We start from the raw sequence: 23,722 nt of genomic DNA, 5'->3' as shown, positions 1-23,722 counted from the left end.
TTGTCTTTTAATGACCCCGTAATCCGTAATGGATGGAGTCTGGACAACTGAATGGAGCTAGCAGAGTGTTTTAATGGCCGGATGCCCTTCCTGTCACCAGTGTGGAGTTTTGTTAAGCAGATATATTCTCAGTGTGTCCAGAAGGCACCTTCAAACATGGTGACAATTTCCCATCATTGAAAATTCACCCACATACGGTAGGCTGGGGCTTTAAAAGGAACCGAGACGAGAGGGAAAAATTGACACCAGGTGATGGGAATGGCCCCAAAAGACGTACGTGCACCGTCGCAAGTCTGGGTCGTCCACTCTGTCGCAAAGGTCCAATCCAAGCTGGCAACACTTCTCGGAAAGCGGCCGGAAGATGTCGTTATTCAGGACGTTGGCAAGGGTAGCCATTGTCTCTGCAAAAGGGAAACAGGGAGGTGTGGATAAATCAGAATTTCTCGACCGTGGCTATTTTGAGATGTGTGGACTCCAATTCCCAGAATTCCCTAGTCAACAAGCCAAATGCGGTTTGCTTAACAACGGCTGCTTTTCCTGAGTGACCACTGAAAAAAAAGGATGTAATATTGGTCTGGTCACAGAATGGGTGGGCTCCATTATGGCCGTAACTCGAGGACTATCTGTATATACAGGTACTCCTTGACTTAAGACTACAATTAGGATCAACTTTTCTCTGGCTAAGCCAGACAGTTGTCAAATGAGCTTTTCCTCATTTTATGACCTTTCTTCCTACAGTCATTAAGTGAATCTGTGTAGTTATTCGGTCAATCAGGAGGATTCTAGGGGTTTTTTGGATTGTTTTTAATGTTGTATGCAGCCCAGAAGGACTGTGAATTTGGTGGCCACATAAAACTATTTAATAATATAATAAAACTTTTTTGGGGCGGTGTGGGGGGCAGTGGTTTGTTCTCCAAGCTTGTTCCAATTTAATTTTTGAACGTTTCGTTACCTGACTAGGTAGCATCAGTAGCGTGATTTTTCTTGTCTTATTTCTCTTTATCAAATTATATATGAGCTAAAATAGGACAAGAAAAATCCCGATAATGTTACCCAGAGTGGTAACGAGACGTTCAAAAATTCAATTAAAACAAGGTCGGAGAACAAACCCACTGCCAAAATCTAAAACACATGTATTTTTTATTATCCCGTAATTAATATTTTTCCAGTTGCAAGTTGAAGACCTAAATTGGCTTCTTTTTTTTTTTTTATTATCGTGGAAACTTTATAAGCCAAGAGTCCTGGTACCCAATGCTTTTCGTTTTAATGACGGCCGTAAGAGTAGTGAAAACTTTTCCGTACCGACAGATTGTATCTGAACGGGCCTGAGGTCTTCCTGGTTGGTCAGCATGTAACCTGTCAGGTGCTCCATGATGGCTTGGAAATATGGCAGGAGCGATTCCTTGGCAGCCTGGGCTGGAAATCACAAGGGACAAGGGAGGTCAGCGGGAACGGGATCCACCAGAAATGATCTAAGGATCTGGGTGGGGTCTGCTTTCTGCCTTGCAGTAACTAGATCTGTGAGCCAGTTTGGTCTAATGGGGGAGGCATGGGGCTAGAACCTGGGAGACTGGGAGTTCTAGTCCCACCTGAGGCACGAAAGTGACTTTGGGCCAATCACCAGGAGACGGTGAGTTCTAGTCCCACTTTGGGCATGAAAGTCCTACTGGGTGACTTGGCGTCAATCTTCAGGAGACAGTGAATTCTAGTGTTTGTCTTAGGCACAAAAGTGACTTTGGGCCAATCACCAGGAGACGGTGAGTTCTAGTCCCGCCTTGGCATGAAAGTGACCTTGGGCCAATCACCAGGAGTCGGTGAGTTCTAGTCCCGCCTTGGCATGAAAGTGACCTTGGGCCAATCACCAGGAGTCGGTGAGTTCTAGTCCCGCCTTGGCATGAAAGTGACCTCGGGCCAATCACCAGGAGACGGTGAGTTCTAGTCCCGCCTTGGCGTGAAAGTGACCTCGGGCCAATCACCAGGAGTCGGTGAGTTCTAGTCCCGCCTTGGCATGAAAGTGACCTTGGGCCAATCACCAGGAGTCGGTGAGTTCTAGTCCCGCCTTGGCATGAAAGTGACCTTGGGCCAATCACCAGGAGACGGTGAGTTCTACTCCCACCTTGGCATGAAAGTGACCTTGGGCCAATCACCAGGAGACGGTGAGTTCTAGTCCCACCTTGGCATGAAAGTGACCTTGGGCCAATCACCAGGAGTCGGTGAGTTCTAGTCCCGCCTTGGCATGAAAGTGACCTTGGGCCAATCACCAGGAGTCGGTGAGTTCTAGTCCCGCCTTGGCATGAAAGTGACCTTGGGCCAATCACCAGGAGTCGGTGAGTTCTAGTCCCGCCTTGGCATGAAAGTGACCTTGGGCCAATCACCAGGAGACAGTGAGTTCTACTCCCACCGCACAAAAAGCGGGCCAGATCCCTTTTCAGGGTGTGTGCACATTTGTCTCTCTGTGTGTGTCAAGAGGTCAGCCTACCAATGGACCCAATGGCGCTAATCGCCAGCTCCTTGGTGCGCGGAGTTCCAGGGGAGGCCAAGGTGTTGAGCATCCTCTCCATCAGAGCTGGCAGGTAGGGCTCAATCTTGTCGTCTGTTGGGAGCAGAGAGAAATTGGTTAATAATTCAGTTATCCTGCCAGAATACAGGTAGTCTTCGCCTTACAGCTGTTTGTTTAGAGACCAAAGTTACTACAGCACTGAAAAAAGGGACTTATGACCGCATTTCACACTTAATGACCGCCGAAGCATCCAGTCAGTTGATTTACATCGGATGCAACCGACTCATATTTATGACAGTCGAAGTACCCCGGAGTCCTGCGATCCCCTTTTGCGACCTTCTGACAAGCAAAGTCAACGGGGAAGCCAGATTCGCTTAACAACCGTGGGACTAATTTAACCACTGCAGCGATTCAGCTTCACCAACGGGGTGAGAAGAGTCACAAAACAGGACAAATGTCTCCCTCAGCCATGTAGATGCAGAGCTCAATTGTTAAGCTAATTGGTAAGGTCATTAAGCCGAGGACCACCAGTACAGTTCAGTGACGCAGCTACCGAAGTCACATTTTATTATGCGTCTCGATCTGGGTCACTTTAAGGGAGGCGGACTTCAACTCCCAGAATTCCCCAGCCAGCACAGGAGAATTCTGGGAGTTGAAGTCCTCGCCTCTTAAATTTACTCCAGTGGAGGAACACAGCGTTAGGGGATTATCGCTAAAACGGTTACGGGGTGGTTCTCCACGTACGGCCGTTCGCTTAACGACCATTGGAAAAAAAAAAACACCTCATAAAATTGGATTGGTCCCGTGAGAATTTGCTTAACGGCCAGTAATTCCACGATTGATGACGGTCGTAAGTCAAGGACTACCCGTGCAGGCCACACAATGGGAACTAGGTTTCAGGGGTCTCACCCAGATTCTCTACAAAGTTCTCCAGGGCGTAGTAGGCCTTGGCCAGGTGAGTAGTGTGGGCCAGATCCACCTCTTCCAGGTAGTGCAGCAAAAGGGGCATAATTTCATCCGAAAAACGAACGATGTCCGGCTACGGTTAGGGAAGGAGGAGAAGAAGTGGGGGAGGGGGGGAAAAAAAGGAGAAAATTTCTGAGAATGCAACTCGACAAAAACCAAAGCACCACTCACCTGGATGACTGAGAGCCTCCATGGACATTGAGTAACAGCTTAACTTTCGCTTTTAATAATAAGCAATCGTTCAAACGATAAAATTGTTTTCTCCTTTCGGCATGGCTCACCTGCAGATTCTCGGAGAACTGGCCCAAGGCGAAGAGCGCAGCGTTGCGCACCACCTGGCTGTCGTCCCCCAGGCCTCGGCACACCACCTGCAGCATGGGCCGAAGGTGTCTGTGGACAGAAGGACGTGGATCTATAGGGAGGAGGCCAGAGCACGTCAAGGGAACCCCCGAGCCGAAATCCGTACCTGGGGGTACGATTTACGGCTGTGGGGTCCCTTAGGGGGTGCTGTAAGTCGAGGGCCGCGGGGCCTGATCGCGAACCGCCCGGTACGTACTTGTTACGGATGTGATCCCCGCAGCCTTCGGCTAACACCGCCAAACACATGAGCCCGGCCTTCCGATGGTAAGGATTAGGGCTCATAAGCGCCGGTTCCATCAGAGGGGTCTGGGGGTGGGAGCAAACAGACAGGAGTACTTTTAAGGCCTGGCGCCCCGCCGGCTTTGTTGTCATTCTGAAACACCCTGCGCCCTTCCAAAATGCTCCTACTCACCAGCTGGGGAAAAGCTTTTCAGGGGGCAGGTACAGCGCCAGCATGTCGATCACCTGTGGGGGGAGAGGCAGAAGGAAGATTTGACGGGAGATCCTATAGGGTAGGGGGTCTCCAATCTTGGGAGTGTTAAGACGAGTGGACTTCAACTCCCAGAAGGCTAGGCTGGCTGGGGAATTCTGGGAATTGGAGTCCACCCCGTCTTAACTTTGCCAAGAGCGGAGATTGCTGCTTTACACTCTCACTTGACCCTAAACCGTCATCTGCTGTAGTTACTCTGGTTTGGACACAGTGTATCGTAGCCCTGCTGGGAATAAGCCATGATTTGTGGTTTCCTGCGCTAAGGGAACTCCACCCATTGCATCACACCCCACAAACTGCCGACTGAAGTGCAGCAGTCTTAAAAGTTTTTTTATTGTAGCTCTGCTGGGAATAAGCCAAGATTTGTGGTTTATTGTGCTGTGGGAACTCCTCCCACTGAATCATATTCCAAAATCACCAGCAAGTCCACCTGTCTTAAAGATGCCAATTTGGAGAGCCCTTACTTGACCCTAAACCTAAATCCGCTGTCAATTCTCTGTTTGGGCAAAGTGTATTGTCATGCCACACCATATAACTTTATATACTGCTGTTACCCTCTAGCCCCATCTAGTGGCCGGAGAGACAAATATGCTCCAAGTATATTGTTTTGAAGCTGACCCAACCCATTTTACCCACCAGCCCGCACTCTCAAACCAAGTGCACACTGGGCAAGCCCACATCCCACACACAAACCATCGCTGGTGAGATTTAAATTGCTTGCATTTATTCACTGCGATGTTCAGCAGTAACTTAACGGTCTATCTTGTATTTGGTTCTCACTGTATGTATCCCTGTTTTCCCCAGGTTCACCATATCCTGTTCTTCCACTAAAGCATTCAGATCTACGCACGCGGTTGTTTTATTGGAGGATAGGCAGGTTTAGTTGCATGTCGAGCTGCACGCATACTAACGTGTAGCGAGGACAGAACATGTATCATAGTTGTGCTGGGAATTAAGCCAAGATTTGTGGTTTCCTTTGCTGTGGGAACTCCACCCATTAAATCACACTCCACAAACTGCCAATTAAAGTCCAGCAGTTGCCAACTTGGACAGCGTTCACTTAATCCGCTGTTGTTTCTCTATTTTGGGCATAGCGTATCATAGCTTTGCTAGGAATACACCAAGATTTGTGGTTTATTGTGCTGTAGGAGCTCCGCCCATTGAATCACACTCCACAAACTGCCGACTTAAGCCCACCAGTCTTAAAGCTGCCAATTTGGAGAGCCTTTTTTGTGGCCCGTCGGCCGCCACCCCTCCAACAGCTGAAACAGAGGAGGAGGCGAAGGCATGGGAGTCAGGATTAGCATCAGGGCAACCTGGGAGCTCCGCGGGGGAAGAGGGAATGGAGCTGGCAGAGAGACAGAGCAGAGCCTGGGCCGTCCGTCAGCCCTCAGAGGGAGAGTCAACAGCCCCCAGGTCTGGAGGTGGCTGATGAGGAAGAAGAGGAACAGCCGGGTCCAGTGCCTGATGCATGGATGCCCAGAAGGCAGAGGAGAGGAGAGCAGTGGAAATCTATGGGCCGGTCCTCAGGACGGAAAATCCACTGCTGCTAGCGAAGCCCCACCCTAGCTCTGAGATAAAAGGCAGGGGGCGCAGATGAATAGATGTGGCAGACAACGATTCATCTTCCGGCCGGCCAGACTTGTTAGCCTGCGGTGAGAGAGAAAATTTTTGCCGGGGCTGCCGGGGCCCGTAGTTAAAGGAATCTCCGAGTTCACTTCAGAGGGTTCGTCGTGTTTCGGGAGCTGGGTCAGAACAGCTTCTAAGGCAAAAGACCCAGCTGGGATTCGAAGCAAAGAATTCTGGGAATGAACTGGGGGGAAGAGGAGCATCCTGGGAGTTGTGGACCCAGAGCCAGGGGGCCTAGAAAGCAGCTGGGAACGACACACAGGGGATTCTGGGAGGAGAAGGCCGAACCCACGAACCCCGGGAAGAGAGGAGAGTTGAAAGTGAGAGATTGCTGCCCACCTCCCGCCGCCCGCAAAAAAAAAAAACCAGACCTGGACGGCGAAGTGCTTGGGTGACTGGACTTCCGCCTCATCTTCTATCTCCTCGCTCAACTTGTCCTCCATGTCCATCTGTCCCGGGGAGGGATCTGCACTCATGATGGGGAAGAGGGCGTTCAGGATGGGCGAGAGGAGTTTGTGCTTCAGAATGGCCTGCGGGGGGGTTGGGGGGAGAGAAGTGAGAGGAGTGAGTGCCCGTGGCAGAGGAAGGGGGGGCAGCAAGGTGCCCGCTGGGAGGGAGACGGAGGGAGTCAGAAGCAGCCCCTCCCCCACCCCCTGACCTTGCTCTTCAACTTGATGAGGTAGCTGATACAGGACAGCGCCTTCACCCGCAGGCCGTCGCTCAGCCCCTGGTTGGAGGCCACCTGTGGGAAAAGATGGAATTAGGTCTGGCCGGATCTGTCTGCAGCCAACAGGGGGCGCCATGGGAGTGGAGTGTCAGGAAAGAGGCGTGGCCAGCAGGGGGCGCCACGGGAGTGGAGTGAGTGTCAGGAAGAGGCGTGGCCAGCAGGGGGCGCCATGGGAGTGGAATAAGTTTAAGGAAAGAGGCGTGGCCAGCAGGGGGCGCCATGGGAGTGGAGTGAGTGTCAGGGAAGAGGCATGGCCAGCAGGGGGCGCCATGGGAGTAGAGTAAGTGTCAGGGAAGAGGCGTGGCCAGCAGGGGGCACCACGGGAGTGGAGTGTCAGGAAGAGGCATTGCCAGCAGGGGGCGCCATGGGAGTAGAGTAAGTGTCAGGGAAGAGGCATGGCCAGCAGGGGGCACCACGGGAGTGGAGTGTCAGGGAAGAGGCATTGCCAGCAGGGGGCGCCATGGGGGTGGAATGTCAGGGAAGAGACGTGGCCAGCAGAGGGCGCCATGGGAGTGGAGTAAGTGTAAGAAAAGAGGCGTGGCCAACAGGGGTGTGTGCCATGGGAGCGGAGTAAGTGTAAGAAAAGAGGTGTGGCCAGCAGGGGCGCCATGGGAGTGGAGTGAGTGTCAGAGAAGAGGCGTGGCCAGCAGGGGGCGCCATGGGAGTGGAATAAGTTTAAGGAAAGAGGCGTGGCCAGCAGGGGGCGCCATGGGAGTGGAGTGAGTGTCAGGAAGAGGCATGGCCAGCAGGGGGCGCCATGGGAGTGGAGTGTGTGTCAGGAAAGAGGCATGGCCAGCAGGGGGCGCCATGGGAGTAGAGTAAGTGTCAGGGAAGAGGCGTGGCCAGCAGGGGGCGCCATGGGAGTGGAGTGAGTGTCAGAGAAGAGGCATGGCCAACAGGGGTGTGTGCCATGGGAGTGGAGTAAGTTTAAGGAAAGAGGCATGGCCAGCAGGGGGCGCCATGGGAGTGGAGTGAGTGTCAGGGAAGAGGTGTGGCCAGCAGGGGGCGCCATGGGAGTGGAGTGTGTGTCAGGAAAGAGGCATGGCCAGCAGGGGGCGCCATGGGAGTAGAGTAAGTGTCAGGGAAGAGGTGTGGCCAGCAGGGGGCACCACGGGAGTGGAGTGTCAGGGAAGAGGCATTGCCAGCAGGGGGCGCCATGGGAGTGGAGTGTCAGGGAAGAGGCGTGGCCAGCAGAGGGGCGCCATGGGAGTGGAGTAAGTGTAAGAAAAGAGGCGTGGCCAACAGGGGTGTGTGCCATGGGAGCGGAGTAAGTGTAAGAAAAGAGGCGTGGCCAGTATAGGCGACACCAGTGGACTGGCGCAGGTAGCAGGAGTGGGGTGTGGCCAGCCCATCCATGTCAGTCACCTCCAGGCAGAAATTCACGACTTCGGAGAGATGCTGGACCACGATGGCAACTTCAGTCTCCAGGAGTTCGTCAAAAACATCCATCGCTTCGCTTGCCTGGACCTGAAAGGTATTTTTGGGTGGTGGGGTGGGGTGGTGGTGGGAGGAGTTAGAAAAGAGAAAGTGGGAGGGGGGGGAATAGCACATTGCATTTGGAGGATGAGATCAGAGTTGGGGAACGATAGGCCCTTTCAGGGCTTGTGGACTTCAATTCCCAGAATTCCTGAGCCAGCTCATGGGCCTATTGTTTTTCACTCCTGGATTAGATGAATGCAGAAGAGGCCAGCAGCCCTTTCCAAACTGTTGCCCTCTGGACGGGGCAACGATTCCCTAGGACCCTAAACCCAGCGGGGTCAACCAGAGCCCCCTAACCTTTCAGGATGGGTGGGATGGGACAGGCTGGAGGCCAGGTCTATCCCCCCATCCGTGGCTAGAATCCCTCAACCAGGTTGACCCATTCCTCAGAACTGGCATTCCGACCCCTGGGTGGCTTCAGAGAGGCAGGCTGGTCCTGGGGACCCAGAACCAGCTCAGGAGGATTGGTAGGAAGGGTTACGTCCTGCGACCGTGATAGCAAACCTACGGCACGCGTGCCACAGGTGACACACAGAGCCATTTGTGCGGGCACTCGAGCCCCAGGCAAACTTACATGTGCGTACCTCCTGGCTGATTTTCAGCCCATTTGAGGCTTTTTTCAGCCTTCCAGAGGCTTGAGGGAGGCTTCTGCAGCCTCTGGAGGCCAAAAAACAGGCCCGTTTTGTCACTTCCGGTAATGAAGAAATCCTTTTAGCCGGACAGGAATTAAGGTGGGAAAGAGGGGTTTGGGCAGAAGAGAGAAATCCCACACCAGGTAGTCCTCACTGTACAACAATTCACTTAGTGACAAAGTGAGATTGGCGATGAACGAAGGGATGTTTTTCACAGTTACGACCGTTGTGGCAATCCCAACGGCCATGTGATCAAAATTCGGAGGTCCCTGGCAACTGACTCGTATTTATGACAGTTGTATTGTCCCGGGATCCTTTCTGCGACCTTCTGACAAGGAAAGTCAAAGGGGGAAAAAGCCAGGTTCACTTCACAACCGTGTTGCTAACTTATTAATTGCAGTTATTCACTTAGCAACCATGGCAAGGAAGGTCGTAAAATGGAGCAAAGCTCACTAAACTGCACGACTTAGAGCAAGGGGAATTTTGGGATCAATTGTGGTCATAAGTTGAGGACTACCTGTATACCCCATTAATGGGAAGCCAGGAGGAAGTTTCCCTGAATATCAAACGTTTCTCAACCTCAGCCATTTTACGATGGACTTCAACTCCCAGAATTCCTCAGACCGTAGGCAGCTAAAAGCAAGCATTTTACATAAGTGCGCATACAAAATAGTACCTCATTCACGTGAATGAGTTCCCGGATGGCTGCTATCACTTTGGGCATCAGAGAAGACATCAGAGTCTGGAAGATAAAGGAGGAGAGAAGAATCCAAAGGGAGAAAACAATGGTAATTACACTTAAAACATTAAATCCGATTCTGAACCTCAGCCATTTTAAGATGGCTGGACTTCATCTCCCAGAATTCCCCAGCCAGGCCATTAAACCCTCGAGAGTTAACCAGGATTCAAAGGGTGTTTGATCTGAACCTCCTCATTTTACCCATGGATACAATTAAAGCATATGGCGCGTCATCGTCTTTTAACAACTTATAGGGGTAGAGTCTGGGCAATTGAATGGCACTGAGTGTTTACTGGCTGGATGCCCTTCCTGTCGCCAATGCGTAGTTATATTCCGCAGATATATTCTCATCGCGACCAAAGAGAGAAATATCTGCCTCTGTCTAGGATCCAATTCACAGCCTCCCAATTGTGAGGCAGGAGCTCCACCGCCAGGCCACCATACCGCTAAAATTAAAGCATACAACTGATCCACCGAAATCTGATCCACCAGAGACCCAGTTTTTTTTTTTAAAAAAGAGATTATTTTCCCAAACAAAGATCACTGTGTAATCCAGAGGGGAAGATTGAGAAGTTCTCTGGATCAGCAGCCACTGCCAATACAGCTGGGAAGGCGGGTTGGGGGGAGGCTCAGGAGCGTTGAGAGGGCCACAGGTTAACCAGGATCTGGTGGCGGAGAGTTCCCCTGACCCTTTGAACTACGTTCGACCGACAAGATCCTCCGAAGGCTTCGGCCTCAATAACAGGAAGAGTTAAAAACGGAGAGGTGGGACGAAAGAGGAGGAGGAGGAGGAGGAGGAGGGTCTACCCACCACTTCGTTGGAGCTAAACCCGCCAATCATGGCACGTAAGCTCCGGAGGGAATAGTAGAGGACAGCCGGCTGACTTCGGTTGTTGAGTAACTGATGGAAGAGGCGCAGAATGTCTTTGTAGTAGGGACAGAATTGGTCTGGGTCCAGATCCAGGGTGGATTGGAGAAGTAGCAACGCCATCTGCAAACCAAAAGGGGTTGAGGGAAGGGTTGGTCTAACGGTCAGAGCACCCGGTTAGACGCCGGGAAATAGGGAGTTCTAGTCCCGCCTTAGACCAGAAGGCCAGCTGGGTGACTTTGGGCCAATCACCAGGAGGCGATGAGTTCTAGTTCTGCCAAAGCCAGCTTTGGGGTGGGGGGGGGACTTTGAGCCAATCCCTCTTTCTTAGCCCAACCACCTCACAGGGTTGTTGTTGTTGTTGTGGGGGAAAATAAGGAGGACGGAGTATTGTTAGGTATGTTTGCTGCCTTGAGCTCCTTGTAAAAATAATTAAAGCTGGGATATGATAGATATACAGATGATATACAGAGGTAGGAAGGGAGAGAGAGAGGGGGAAAGATAGATAGAGATAGATAGATAGATAGATAGATAGATAGATAGATAGATAGATATAGATATATATACACACACACACAGACACACACACACACACACCATAGATAGATGATAGCTGGGTAGGTGGGTATGTAGGTATGTAGACAGACAAATGATATACAGACAGAGGTAGGTAGGGAAAGAGAGATATATACCATAGATAGATGATAGCTGGGTAGGTTTGTATGTAGGTATGTAGATAGACAGACAGACAGACAATATACAGAGGTAGGTAGGTGGGGGGGGAAGAGGAAGAGATATACCATAGATAGATGATAGCTGGGTGGTTATGTAGACAGACAGACAGACATAGATAGTTAGATAGAGGTAGGTAGAGAGAGGGAATGAGATAGATATACCATAGATAGATAGATGATAGCTGGATAGGTGGGTATGTAGGTATGTAGAAAGACAAATAATATACAGACAGAGGTAGGTAGGTAGGGAAAGAGAGATATATACCATAGATAGATGATAGCTGGGTAGGTTTGTATGTAGGTATGTAGATAGACAGACAGACAGACAATATACAGAGGTAGGTAGGTGGGGGGAAGAGGAAGAGATATACCATAGATAGATGATAGCTGGGTGGTTATGTAGACAGACAGACAGACATAGATAGTTAGATAGATAGATGATATACAGACAGAGGTAGGTAGAGAGAGGGAATGAGATAGATATACCATAGATAGATAGATGATAGCTGGATAGGTGGGTATGTAGGTATGTAGAAAGACAAATAATATACAGACAGAGGTAGGTAGGTAGGGAAAGAGAGATATATACCATAGATAGATGATAGCTGGGTAGGTTTGTATGTAGGTATGTAGATAGACAGACAGACAGACGATATACAGAGGTAGGTAGGTGGGGGGAAGAGGAAGAGATATACCATAGATAGATGATAGCTGGGTGGTTATGTAGACAGACAGACAGACAGATGATATACAGAGAGGAGGTAGGGAGAGAGAGGGGGGATATATACCACAGATAGATAGATAATAGCTGGGTAGGTTTGTATGCAGGTATGTAGACAGACAGACAGACAGACAGACGATATACAGAGGTAGGTAGGTGGGGGGGAAGAGGAAGAGATATACCATAGATAGATGATAGCTGGGTGGGTGGGTATGTAGACAGACAGATGATATACAGACAGAGGTAGGTAGGTAGGTAGGTAGGTGGAGAGAGGGAAAGAGGGAGAGAGAGAGATACACTGCTCAAAAAAATAAAGGGAACACAAAAATAAGACATCCTAGAACTGAATGAATGAAATATTCTTATTAAATACTTAGTTCATTACATAGTTGAATGTGCTGACAACAAAATCACACAAAAATTATCAAAGGAAATCAAATTTAGCAACCCATGGAGGTCTGGATTTGGAGTTACACTCAAAATTAAAGTGGAAAAAACCACTACAGGCGGATCCAACTTTGATGTAATGTCCTTAAAACAAGTCAAAATGAAGCTCAGTAGTGTGCGTGGCCTCCACGTGCCTGTATGACCTAACCTGGGGATGCTCTGATGAGGTGGCGGACGGTCTCCTGAGGGATCTCCTCCCACACCTGGACTAAAGCATCCCCCACCTCCTGGACAGTCTGTGGTACAACGTGGCATTGGTGGATGGAGCGATACATCATGTCCCAGATGTGCTCAATTGGATTCAGGTCTGGGGAACGGGCGGGCCAGTCCATAGCATCAATGCCTTCATCTTACAGGAACTGCTGACACACTCCAGCCACATGAGGTCTAGCATTGTCTTGCATTAGGAGGAACCCAGGGCCAACCGCACCAGCATATGGTCTCACAAGGGGTCTAAGGATCTCATCTCGGTACCTAATGGCAGTCAGGCTACCTCTGGTGAGCACATGGAGAGCTGTGTGGCCCCCTAAAGAAATGCCACCCCACACCATTACTGACCCACTACCAAACCGGTCATGCTGGAGGATGTTGCAGGCAGCAGAACGTTCTCCACGGTGTCTCCAGACCCTGTCACGTCTGTCATATGTGCTCAGTGTGAACCTGCTTTCATCTGTGAAGAGTACAGGGCACCAATCTCTGGCAAATGCCAAACGTCCTGCACGGTGTTGGGCTGTAAGCACAACCCCCACCTGTGGACATCAAGCCCTCGTATTACACTCATGGAGTCTGTTTCTGACCGTTTGAGCAACCAAATGCACATTTGTGGCCCTCTGGAGGTCATTTTGCAGGGCTCTGGCAGTGCTCCTCCTGTCCCTCCTTGCACAAAGGTGGAGGTAGCGGTGCTGATGCTGGGTTGTTGCCCTCCTACGGCCTCCTCCACGTCTCCTGATGTACTGGCCTGTCTCCTGGTAGCGCCTCCATGCTCTGGACACTACGCTGATAAACACAGCACACCTTCTTGCCACAGCTCGCATTGATGTGCCATCCTGGATGAGCTGCACTACCTGAGCCACTTGTGTGGGTTGTAGACTCCGTCTCATGCTACCACTAGAGTGAAAGCACCGCCAGCATTCAAAAGTGACCAAACCATCAGCCAAGAAAGCATAGGACCTGAGAAGTGGTCTGTGGTCACCACCTGCAGAACCGCTCCTTTATTGGGGGATGTCTTGCTACCTGCCTATGCTTTCCACCTGTTGTCTATTCCATTTGCACAACAGCAGGTGAAATTGATTGTCAATCCGCGTGGCTACCTAAGTGGACAGTTTGATTTCACAGAAGTGTGATTGACTCGGAGTTACACTGTGTTGTTTAAGTGTTCCCTTTATATTTTTGAGCAGTGTATATATACCATAGACAGACAGATGATAGCTGGGTAGGTGGGTATGTAGGGAGATCGATCAATCGACAGATAGCTGGATAATAATAGATATACAGAGAGGTAGGTAAATAGGTGTGGGACCGATGGGGGAGGGGATTCAAAGGAGACCTTGAGACGCTTCCCTCCCTTGGCTGCCCCGCTTGCCCCGTCCTGACCCACCTGGCACTTGTGGGGGTCTCGGGAATGGGCCCCGCGCTGAATGGTCTGAAGCACCTGGGGCCATTTCTTCAAGGTCTCATTCTTCAGGATGACGGCAGCCAGCTGCGCTAAGCTCAGGGAGACTTTATGGCTGGAAAAGACGGTTATCTTTGGGGAGGAGAGGCAGGGAGAGAGGTGGGGAGCCCCAACCCCCTCAGGGCCTCCTCAAACAGGGGTACTCACTCTGTCTGCTGTTGGAAGCTGCTTAGCACCAGGTACTTGATCCTGAAAGAGACGAGATTTGGGGGGAGATTTTAATCTTCTATCTGTACAAAAGCAAAAGACCCCTTACGCATCAGCACAAAATCTCCACAATGGTCAAGCCCACCAACTTGAAATTTGGCCCGTATCTTCCTCTTGGCTTCTAGGGGTTCACTAAGAAAGGATTTTTCGAAATGGACATCAGGGCATTTATTATTATTAACACGCTAGGAGTTCGACTCCCCCTCCCCAACTGAAAAAATCTCTTCCAAATGCAAAACACAAGCAGAGGAGTTTCAGTTTCAGAGCACCAGGCAGCTTTAGTACAGAACAGTTGAGCTAAGCCACACCCAGGCTCCTTGCTGTCTCCTTCTTGCTCACACAGCAAATACTGTTTCAGTTTCCAAACATCCCTCGATTCTCTCACACACTGACAGAACGCTAGCCAGATGAATACTGATGGATGCTGGTAGGCATAGGCAGAATTCCCCTCCCCCTTATTTTCCTCCCCCAAAACGAAGCCCGATCACAGAGTTTTGTAGCGAATCACGGGGATCGAGCTAGTTCTGAAATAAAAATACACACTCCTAGCTTGGGAAGGGAGCCACATTGTTGAAGATCTTTCTGAGTTGGGCCACTCTAATTCCAATATTTTAACCCTATTCCATATCCTCTAAAAGTACAAAAACATGATACCTGGTGTGTGAAGTTTGCTGCTTTCAAAACTTTCGTTCTCACTACAGGTTGCCCTCGACTTACGACCACAACAGAGCCTAAAATTCCCTTCACTAAGCGAGACAGCTGTTAAATGAGTTTTGCCCCATTTTACGAACTTTCCTTGCCGCAGTGGTTAAGGGAATCACTGCATACCAAACAGAATAGAGTGGGAAGGAACTTCGGAGGTCTTCTAGTCCAGTACGAGACCTTAGACCAAGAGGATCACACTCAATTTCATTGAGGGCCGCATCAGGGTTGTGTTTGACCTTGTGGGGCTTCCGGAAGCCGTCGAGAGCCTGCGGGAGGTTGTTTTGCCTTCCCAGAGGCCCGAGGTAAAGCCTCCGGACTCTGGGGAAGATGAAACATGGTCCTTGCGGAAGTTTCAGTAGGCCACGCCCACTGTGGCCACGCCCACCCAGCAACCAGGCAGCGAAACGCCTGCTAGGATTTCTGAATCCCACCCCTGGGTGTGGCCAACTTGACAGGACTCATGTTGGAGGTGCCCGTGGTGGCACCGGCAGAGCTGTGGGGCACCTATCGTCTCCAGCAGGCGAGACCAAGAAGAGGCCCCTGTCCTTCAGGGGAGCTTTGCCATCCCTCTAAGGCCATGTCCAGCACCCCTGGAGGGCGGTGCAAGCTGTCCAGACCCCTAGGCAGTGGAAGGCAGGCGCCCAGCCAGGCCCTCGAGATCTCAGGGCACCAGGTCTCCGCAGCCCAGGCCACCGCACAAGTGACGCGGCATTATTTGGCGCATCGTTCGAAGTTACTGGAGAAAAGGAACTTAGGATAGTTTTTCACTCTTACGAGCATCCCCAGGGTTACGTAAATTTACATTCAGATGCTTGACAACTGACTCGTACTGACGATGGTTTCAGGGTCCCTGGGGGGTCACGTGACACCCACCCCTTTGGGGACCTTCTGACCAGCGAAGTCCATGGGGAAGCCAGATTCACTTAATAACGCAGTTACTAATTGAACAACCGCAGTGATCCGCTTAACAAATGTGGTGGCGGAGAAAAAGCTGCGAAACGGAGCCATGCTCACTTCGCAAATTTCTTGCTTGGCAAGATGAATTCTGGGCTCAATTGTGGTCGTAAGTCAAGGACTAAGATGATTAGGGGACTGGAGGCTAAAACACGGTGAAGAACGGTTGCTGGAATTGGGTAGGTCTATTTTAATGAAGAGACGGTCTAAGAGAGGCATGATAGCAGTCTTCCAATATTTGAGGGGCAGCCCCAAAGAAGAGGGAGTTTTATTTTCCAAAGCCCCTGAAAGCAGGACAAGAAGGAACGGATGGAAACTCATCAAGGAGAGAAGCAACCTGGAATGAAGGAGAAACTCCCTAACAGGGAGGACACTTAACCAGTGGAACAGCTTGCCACCAGAAGTTGTGAATTCTCCAACACTGGAAACTAAAAAAAAAATTGAAATGGTAGAGGGTCTCCTGCCTGAGCAGAGGGTTGGACTAGAAGACCTCCAAGGTCCCTTCCAACCCTGTTATTCTATACTAACTGTAGTTTAAATGAATTGCAAAAGGCAGCTTTATTGGGACCAGTGGATCTCCTGGATTAAAGCTTTGATACCATCAAACCTCTACCTCCCAGGTCCTTTGGGAGGACTGGGTAGGAGGTCAAACCTCTGGCTAATTATGCAATGAAACCTAGTTAATTCGTAATAATATATTTATCTTTTCTGGACTTACATATTTTTATCTGCCGCGCCAATTTTCTTCCAGTGTTTGCTCAGCCGCCGTCTGAGCAACACGGAGGCAAATTGCTGGATCTGTGAAGGGAGGAGAAGAGAAGAGAGAGAATGTAAGGCTGTGGAGGAAAGGATCAAAACAGATTTTTGAGAATTAGAAATGATGGCTTCGGCAAGGAGAAAGCCACACTGAGCGAAGCTGAATGTAGAAAAAGTAGCATTCAAATAAGCACAAGAGAGAATACGACTTTACCCTGTTGTCAGCCTCTAAGAAACCATTTTTCTGCTTGTCTTTCCAGCTGATATAGAAAGTGGTGGGGGAGAATAATTGGGCTTTGTGGGCGGAAGGGAGGTTTAATGTAATGTAAACTTGGGGTGTTTTGTCTATGCTTGCTTACTGCGGCAGATGTAGCCTCTTATCTCTGAAGGCCAAGGCCAAACGTCTTAGCACACCTGGTGTGTGAAACACAATAGGAAGAGGCCCCACATGACATCATACACATCTCAGATTGGATGGACAGTTTAAACTGTTGTGGGGTGGGAACATGGCATAACTTTCTAGCTGTGATTTCCGTGCCTATTCTTCTGATGCCACCACTTCAATTTTCAGTAAAAGTCCTTTTCTCTAAGATTTTCTTTCTTGGGTTTTGAATGGAGCCTCACCTGACATGACCTATCCTGAAAGTAAGCCCATTTGTTTTACGTGTGCACCCCAAATAAGCCCTAATTAAGACCCCAGAGTGGACGGGTAAAAATTAAGCTAGGGTGTGTGTGTGTGGGGGCGGGAATGGATCTGCCCTACTACTTACCTTTGGATAATTATAACCAGGCCTCCCACATCCCGACACCTATCTCGCCAGCCCATTTCTTCTGCAGATGGCAAGGCTTTCCTGAAGGCCTCTGTAGCTGATAACAAAGCTCCAGATCGTTATCAGCTGCAGAGGCCTTGAAAGTTTTGCTGGCTGCAAGAAGAAGTCCCTGAAGGCCTCTGACAGCGAAAAGGAAGCTGGGGGCGACACACACAAATGAGATTAGTCACCTATATTTAAAACCAAGCTGAAGTTTGAGATCCCTCTCGCCTAGCCAAGCTTGTTGTGACTTACCTGAGGATCTTCTGAATGTGTCATGACATGGCAGAGATCGGAAAGAGCTGCCGGTTGCTTCAGTATTTCTTTCAGCTCGGACGTTGCCTGGTAGGATAAATGAACAGGCAGCAAAGGGTTAAAGCTGCCCCCAACACAGGTAGTCCTTAACTTATAACAGTTCATTTAGTGACCATTCAAAGTTACAAGGGCACTGAAAAAACCGACTTATGACCATTTTTCACACTTATGACCGCTGCGGCATCCCCATGGTCACATGATTTACACTGGGATGCTTGAGAAGTGACTCAGTGTGTGGTGGGGATTCACATAACCAAGGGGACGAGGCAAGTGGTAAACTGGGGCAAAACTCACTCCAGGAGCATCTTACTTAGGCGTGTAAATTCCGGGTTCATAAATATGAGTCCATGGCCAAGTGTCTGAATTTTGATCATGTCAGAGTAGCGTGGAGAGGAGTAGAGAGAAGTAGGACTAAGACAAGAATAGAATTGACTAGAATAGAATATTCGTGTAATATTCAGTTTGTTCTTTCTCTTCTGTAGCAAGTGTTAAATCTGTTCATTTCTGCGCATTCTAATATTTTCCTAACCACATATTTTCCTAATCCATGGGGATTCTCATCCCTTTTCCAATTTTGTGCAAGTACCAATTCTAGCTGCAGTTAATACAGCTACAATTAAATATGCATTTTAAGTTTCAGACAAAATCCCCAACACAGATATTTCTGTTTTAAATCGATATGCTGCATTCTCCCCTTCCCCACCGCATTTGTAGTTCTGTATTTATTTATTTTATTGCCTCTGCACTCATCCACCACCTGTGATATAATACGACCCAGGTATCTGGTGGCATTTCCAACATTTAGCCTATTTGTTTTTTAAACCTCCTTGCCAAATTTGCCGGCGGGACCTGGTCACTAAATGAACCGTTGTAAGTCAAGGGCTGCTTCTATATCCCCTCCACCAACACCCCTCCCCAAAGCCATGCTCTCCCTTCGCCTTGCAATGGCCAAGCCCGTGCTCCCAATCCCCCCATTTCTCCCCCCCCCCACACACACCTTCTCCCATCCCTCCCCACCTGCCTGCCGCTTTACCTCTTGAATGACGGCGTTGTCAGGCTGCAGCAAGAGCGCCAGGATCTGCTCCAGCTGCTGGGCTGCCATGGGGCCGCGAGAGGAGACAGTCAGGGGCAGCGAGGAAAGGCCCCGACGGAGGGCATGGAAAGGGGGCGTAGGGAGGGAGCCCACAGTCCGGGGACGGGCGGGAGGAAGGCGGAGAACTTCCCGGGCGGGAGCTCAGCTTGCAACTGCTGCTGCTGCCGCCGCTGCTGCTCAGCGTCCAAACTCCCAGCACATGTGAAGCAGACGAGACGCGCCTTCCGGGAAGGGGATAGAAGGGAAAGCGGAAGAGAGAGAGAGAGAGAGAGAGAGAAAGAGCGTCCTCACTTTCAGGTGAGGAGGACTTACTGCAACCGCCCAAGCCACCCTAGGAAGGATGGCCCGGCAGGGAAAGCGTTCTGCGCATGTTCAGAGGCACCTGATCTCTCCCCCCCCAACTCCCCCTGAGATAGGGTCACATATGTGTGCCTGTCCTCTTATATGGGCTTGCAGGATGAACCCAATGAGGAGTCGCTGCGACCATAACCCACCCTGGGAAGGGAGGCCAATCCTGGAAAATACTCTGCACATGTTCAGAGGCATTTGATTCTCCCTTAAATACATCTATGTCTTTCCTCTTTTATGGGGCTGGAGGATGAGCCCAATGAAGACTCACTGCAACCACCCAACGCACCCTGGGAATGTGGAAAGGGAACTTCACAAGGACAGTGGTGTCACCCAAGCAGGAAAAGCCCAAAGGGAACATCAAGCCAGCCACAGAACAAACTTGCATAGGAAAAGGGATCAAATAAAAAGTATTAAAGAAGCCCCTTAGACAAAAGCCCAAATAATTAAGAAAACTAAGGAAACAAGAAAAGAAAACCCTTACAAACACAAGACATGCCAAATCAGCAAAACAGACAGACAGAAGACACAAAATACATTGCAAAGGAGACAGACAGGAGATTGCCACAAAACAAATATAAGAAACCATTAAGCAAAAAAAAAGAAAAGAAAAGATTAGGACGAAACCGATAATCCAATCAAACCATCCCGCAAAGTTTGCCTTCTGCACCCCGCGGAGTTTAACCTCTGGCAGAAATGAAGACAACCCCTGACAGGATTTAAAACATTAAGAAATACAAACACAAGCGCACACACACACACACAAAAGGAGGAAAGGTATAAAAAATCAGGAACATCATACAAAGCTAGCTAGAGGGTTATCTTCGGGAGGATGAGCCCGATGAGGACTCCTGCGACCACACAATCCACCTGGCTAAGCGCCATGGGGAGGCCAGTCAGGGAAAACACTCTGCACATTCAGTGGCATCTGAGTCTCCCTTAGATACATAGAATAGAATAGAATTAGAATTAGAATTAGAATTAGAATTAGAATTAGAATAGAGAAAGGAATAGATAATATAGAATTAGAATAGAAAATAATAGAATAGAAATAGAACAGAATAAGATTCAGAATAGAATAGAATAAAGAAAGAAATAGATAATAAAATATAGAATTAGAATAGAAAATAATAGAATAGAATAGAAATAGAATAAGATTCAGAATAGAATAGAATAGAGAAAGGAATAGATAATAAAATAAAGAATTAGAATAGAAAATAATAGAATAGAAATAGAATAGAATAGAATAAAACAGAATAGAATAGAACAGAATAGAATTCTTCATTGGCCAAGTGTGATTGGACACACAAGGAATTTGTCTTGGTGCAAATGCTTTCAGTGTACATAAAAGAAAAGGTACATTCGTTAAGAATCAAGAATCATAACGTACAATACTTAATGATAATCATAGGGTACAATAAGCAATCAAATCATACTAGGAAACAGTCAATATAAATTGTTAAGATACAAGCGACAGTCATAAAGTCATAAGTGGGAGGGGGTGGCTGATAAGGGATGATGAGAAGATTAATAGTAATAGTAGTGCAGACTTTATAATAGTTGAACAGTGTTGAGGGAATTGTTTGTTTAGCAGAGTGATGGCATTGGGGAAAAAACTGTCCTTGTGTCTAGTTGTCCTGGTGTGCAGTGCTCTATAGCGTCGTTTTGAGAGAAGGAGTCGAAACAGTTTATGTCCGGGATCCGAGGGATCTATAAATATTTTCACAGCCTTCTTTTTTATTTGTGCAATATACAGGTCCTCGATGGAAGGCAGGTTGTTAGCCATTGCTTTTTCTATCTGTGTCTTACCTCTTTTTATGGGGTTGGAGCCCCAATGAGGACTCACTGCAACCATCCAATCCACCCAGCCAGGCTCCCTGAGGAGGCAGGGAAAACGCTCTGCACATGTTCAGTGGCATCTGTTTCTCTTGTCAGAGAAGGTAAGGGCACCCAACACCGCCTTTCCTCTTTGGCTGGGTGGACGGATGAGCCCAATTTTATTTCATCCAAAGATTCAAAGTGTGCAATTTCCATATTGCACCATCATGCAAACGCCCGTCTACAAATTTGCAAAAAAATAAATAATTCCCTGCGTTGAGGGAGTGGGCCTGATAATTTTCGTTTTCCACTCTGAGGGCTTTTTTCCCCCTTGACGAAAGGGATCCAGGCAGACTGCAGCTGGGCATGGAAGTTCTACTGAGCCTTCAGATCAGGCGGTTTCTTTACAAGCCTGGATGGGGGCGGGGGGAGTGGGGAACTGTTGGCTGTGAGTTGCGACTGTGAAAGTTTCAGTTTTGTAAAGAAGCGTGTGGCTTGTCCGTTAAGGGGGAGACAAACGTGGTAACCAAATGTTTAATTCCTGCATAATTATGATTAAGCTCTTCTTAGGCACTGATTCTACAGAAACAGATTACAGATTAATGGAATTGGAAGGGACCTTGTAGGTCATCTAGTCCAACCCCCTGCCCAAGCAGGAGACTTTACACCATTTCTGACAAATGGCAGTCCAGTCTTTTCTTGAAAGCCTCCAGGGATGAAGCTCCCACAACGTCTGAAGGCAACTTCCGTTCCATCGGTTGATGGTTCTCCCTGTCAGAAAGTTTCTCCTCATTTCCAGGTTGAATCTCTCCTGGTTCAGTTTCCATCCATTATTCCTTGTCTAGCCTTCAGGTGCTTTGGAAAATAGCTTGACCCCTTCCTTCTCTCTGGGGCAGCCCCTCAAATATTGGGACACTGCTATCATGTCTCCCCTGGTCCTTCTCTTCACTAGACTAGCCAGGCCCAGTTCCTGCAACCGTTCTCTGTATGTTTTAGTCTCCAGTCCCCTAATCATCCTGGTTGCTCTTCTCTGCACTTCTTCTAGAGCTTCAACCTCTTTTTTATAGTGTGGTGACCAAAACTGGATGCAGTACTCTAGGTGTGGTCTTACTAAGGCTTTATAGAGTGGTATTAGTACTTCCCTTGATCTCGATTGTATCCCTCTGTCAATGCATCTTAGGATTGCATTGGCTTTTTTGGCTGCCGCTGCACACTGCTGGCTCCTATTTAGCTGGTTGTCCACTAAGACTCCAAGATCCCTCTCAGTTACTGCTCTTGAGCCTGGTTTCACACAATCTATTTGTGTACTTTTGGTTTTTCTTGCCTAAGTGTAAGACTTGACTTTTCCCTACACTGAATTTCATTTTGTTAGAGGGCCCAGTGTTCTAGTCTGTCGAGATCCATCTGGATCTTGAGCCTATTTTCTTGGGTGTTGGCTATTCCTGCCAGCTTAGTATTATCTGCAAATTTGGTAAGTTCCCCTTCTATTCCCTCATCTCAGTCATTTATGAAGACATTGAAGAGTCCTGAGCCTAAGACAGAACCTTGTGGCACCTCATTGCTTACTTTCCTTCCTCCACTTATAACCAACCATTCATTTTAGGGACGATCAAAGTTATAACGGTGTTGAAAACATTGTGGCTCATGATTGTTTTTCACACTTACGACTGGTTCAGCATGGTCATATGATCCAAATTCAGACGCTTGGCCACTGATTCATACTTATGGCGGCCACAGCATCCCGAGATCGCGTGATCCCCTTTTTGAGACTTTCTGGCAAGCAAAACCAATGGGGAAGCGAGGTTCACTGAACAACCATCTTACTAGCCTAACAGCCACAGTGATTCTCTTAGCGACGACAGCAAGAAAGGTCGTAAAATGGGGCGAGGCTCCCTGAAGAACCGCCTTGCTTAGCCACAGAAATGTTGGGCTCAATTGTGGTCATATGTCGAGGACTACCTATATAAGCAGCATTTATCACCCGTGATTTTAAGACAGATAGGCATTCCTCTGGGACCACCAAACTCAATTTTAAATCCCAGGGACCACTAACCGGCTCTGTGGGCATAGCCTAATTTGTGGATGTGGCTTGGTGATCATGTGACTGACTGGGCATGACTTGTATGTAACTATTACAAATATTTATATAAATATTTATTTTTTTATAAAAAAGACCAACTTTTACCCAAAATCAGGCAAAGCAAGCAGATTGAGTTGCTCACAGAATCATTCAGAGATCTATCTATCTGCCATCGGCTAGCTCAGTCTGTCACATAAAATTTGCTTGCCGTGAGTCTGCACTGAATAATAGAACCTTCAGTCCTAAGGGAGGTTTGGCTGTGCTTAAAAGCAGAGCCAAAGATCTAAAGACTAGCTAGAAAGCAAGAAATCCAACCATTTCCTGCTTCCTAGCTAATCTAGGAACAGCAGAACAGATGATGGACAGAAAAAGGAAAAATAGCAATTTAGCAGGCAAGTTTGCCAAGTAAGGAGTGAGTGGGCGGGGAGGGTTCCCGTGGGCCATGTGGGTGGCGCAGCCTTGTGTTTCTGCACAGCCTGGATTAATTGCTTTGGGGGGGGTTGCTCTGGGGGTGAGATTTCTCTGTGGCCCACTAAAATTTTCTCACGGCCCACCAGTTGGCGACCGCTGGTTTTAGAAGCACCAATAACACCAATAACTATTTTGTGAAGGGCAGAAGATAGGACAAGGGCAGTCCAGAGAATATACTCCAGAATCGACACAAACACCTGGA

General features: G+C 48.7%; 1 protein-coding gene across 1 annotated transcript in view; it reads right to left on the bottom strand.

Annotated features, from left to right (window-relative positions):
- Positions 1-19,033, bottom strand: part of IPO4 (importin 4) — a 41,195-nt gene extending 22,162 nt beyond the window's left edge. The window contains 17 exon segments of the mRNA XM_087915892.1: positions 278-401; positions 1,303-1,416; positions 2,480-2,593; positions 3,410-3,539; positions 3,748-3,856; positions 4,023-4,132; positions 4,235-4,291; positions 6,317-6,475; positions 6,604-6,687; positions 8,038-8,139; positions 9,460-9,525; positions 10,334-10,513; positions 13,890-14,019; positions 14,112-14,153; positions 16,549-16,628; positions 17,651-17,737; positions 18,744-19,033. Of these exon segments, the coding sequence (XP_087772018.1) occupies positions 278-401; positions 1,303-1,416; positions 2,480-2,593; positions 3,410-3,539; positions 3,748-3,856; positions 4,023-4,132; positions 4,235-4,291; positions 6,317-6,475; positions 6,604-6,687; positions 8,038-8,139; positions 9,460-9,525; positions 10,334-10,513; positions 13,890-14,019; positions 14,112-14,153; positions 16,549-16,628; positions 17,651-17,737; positions 18,744-18,812 (1,757 nt within the window). The 5' untranslated portion in view covers positions 18,813-19,033.
- Between the last annotated feature and the right edge of the window lie 4,689 nt (positions 19,034-23,722).

This window comes from Pseudonaja textilis, chromosome Z (assembly GCF_049901715.1).
Source record: "Pseudonaja textilis isolate UNSWEBS1 chromosome Z, rPseTex1.2, whole genome shotgun sequence".
Classification (NCBI taxonomy): domain Eukaryota; kingdom Metazoa; phylum Chordata; class Lepidosauria; order Squamata; family Elapidae; genus Pseudonaja; species Pseudonaja textilis.
Note: the sequence above shows the minus strand (reverse complement) of the source record. Positions and strands in the feature narration are given on the sequence as shown.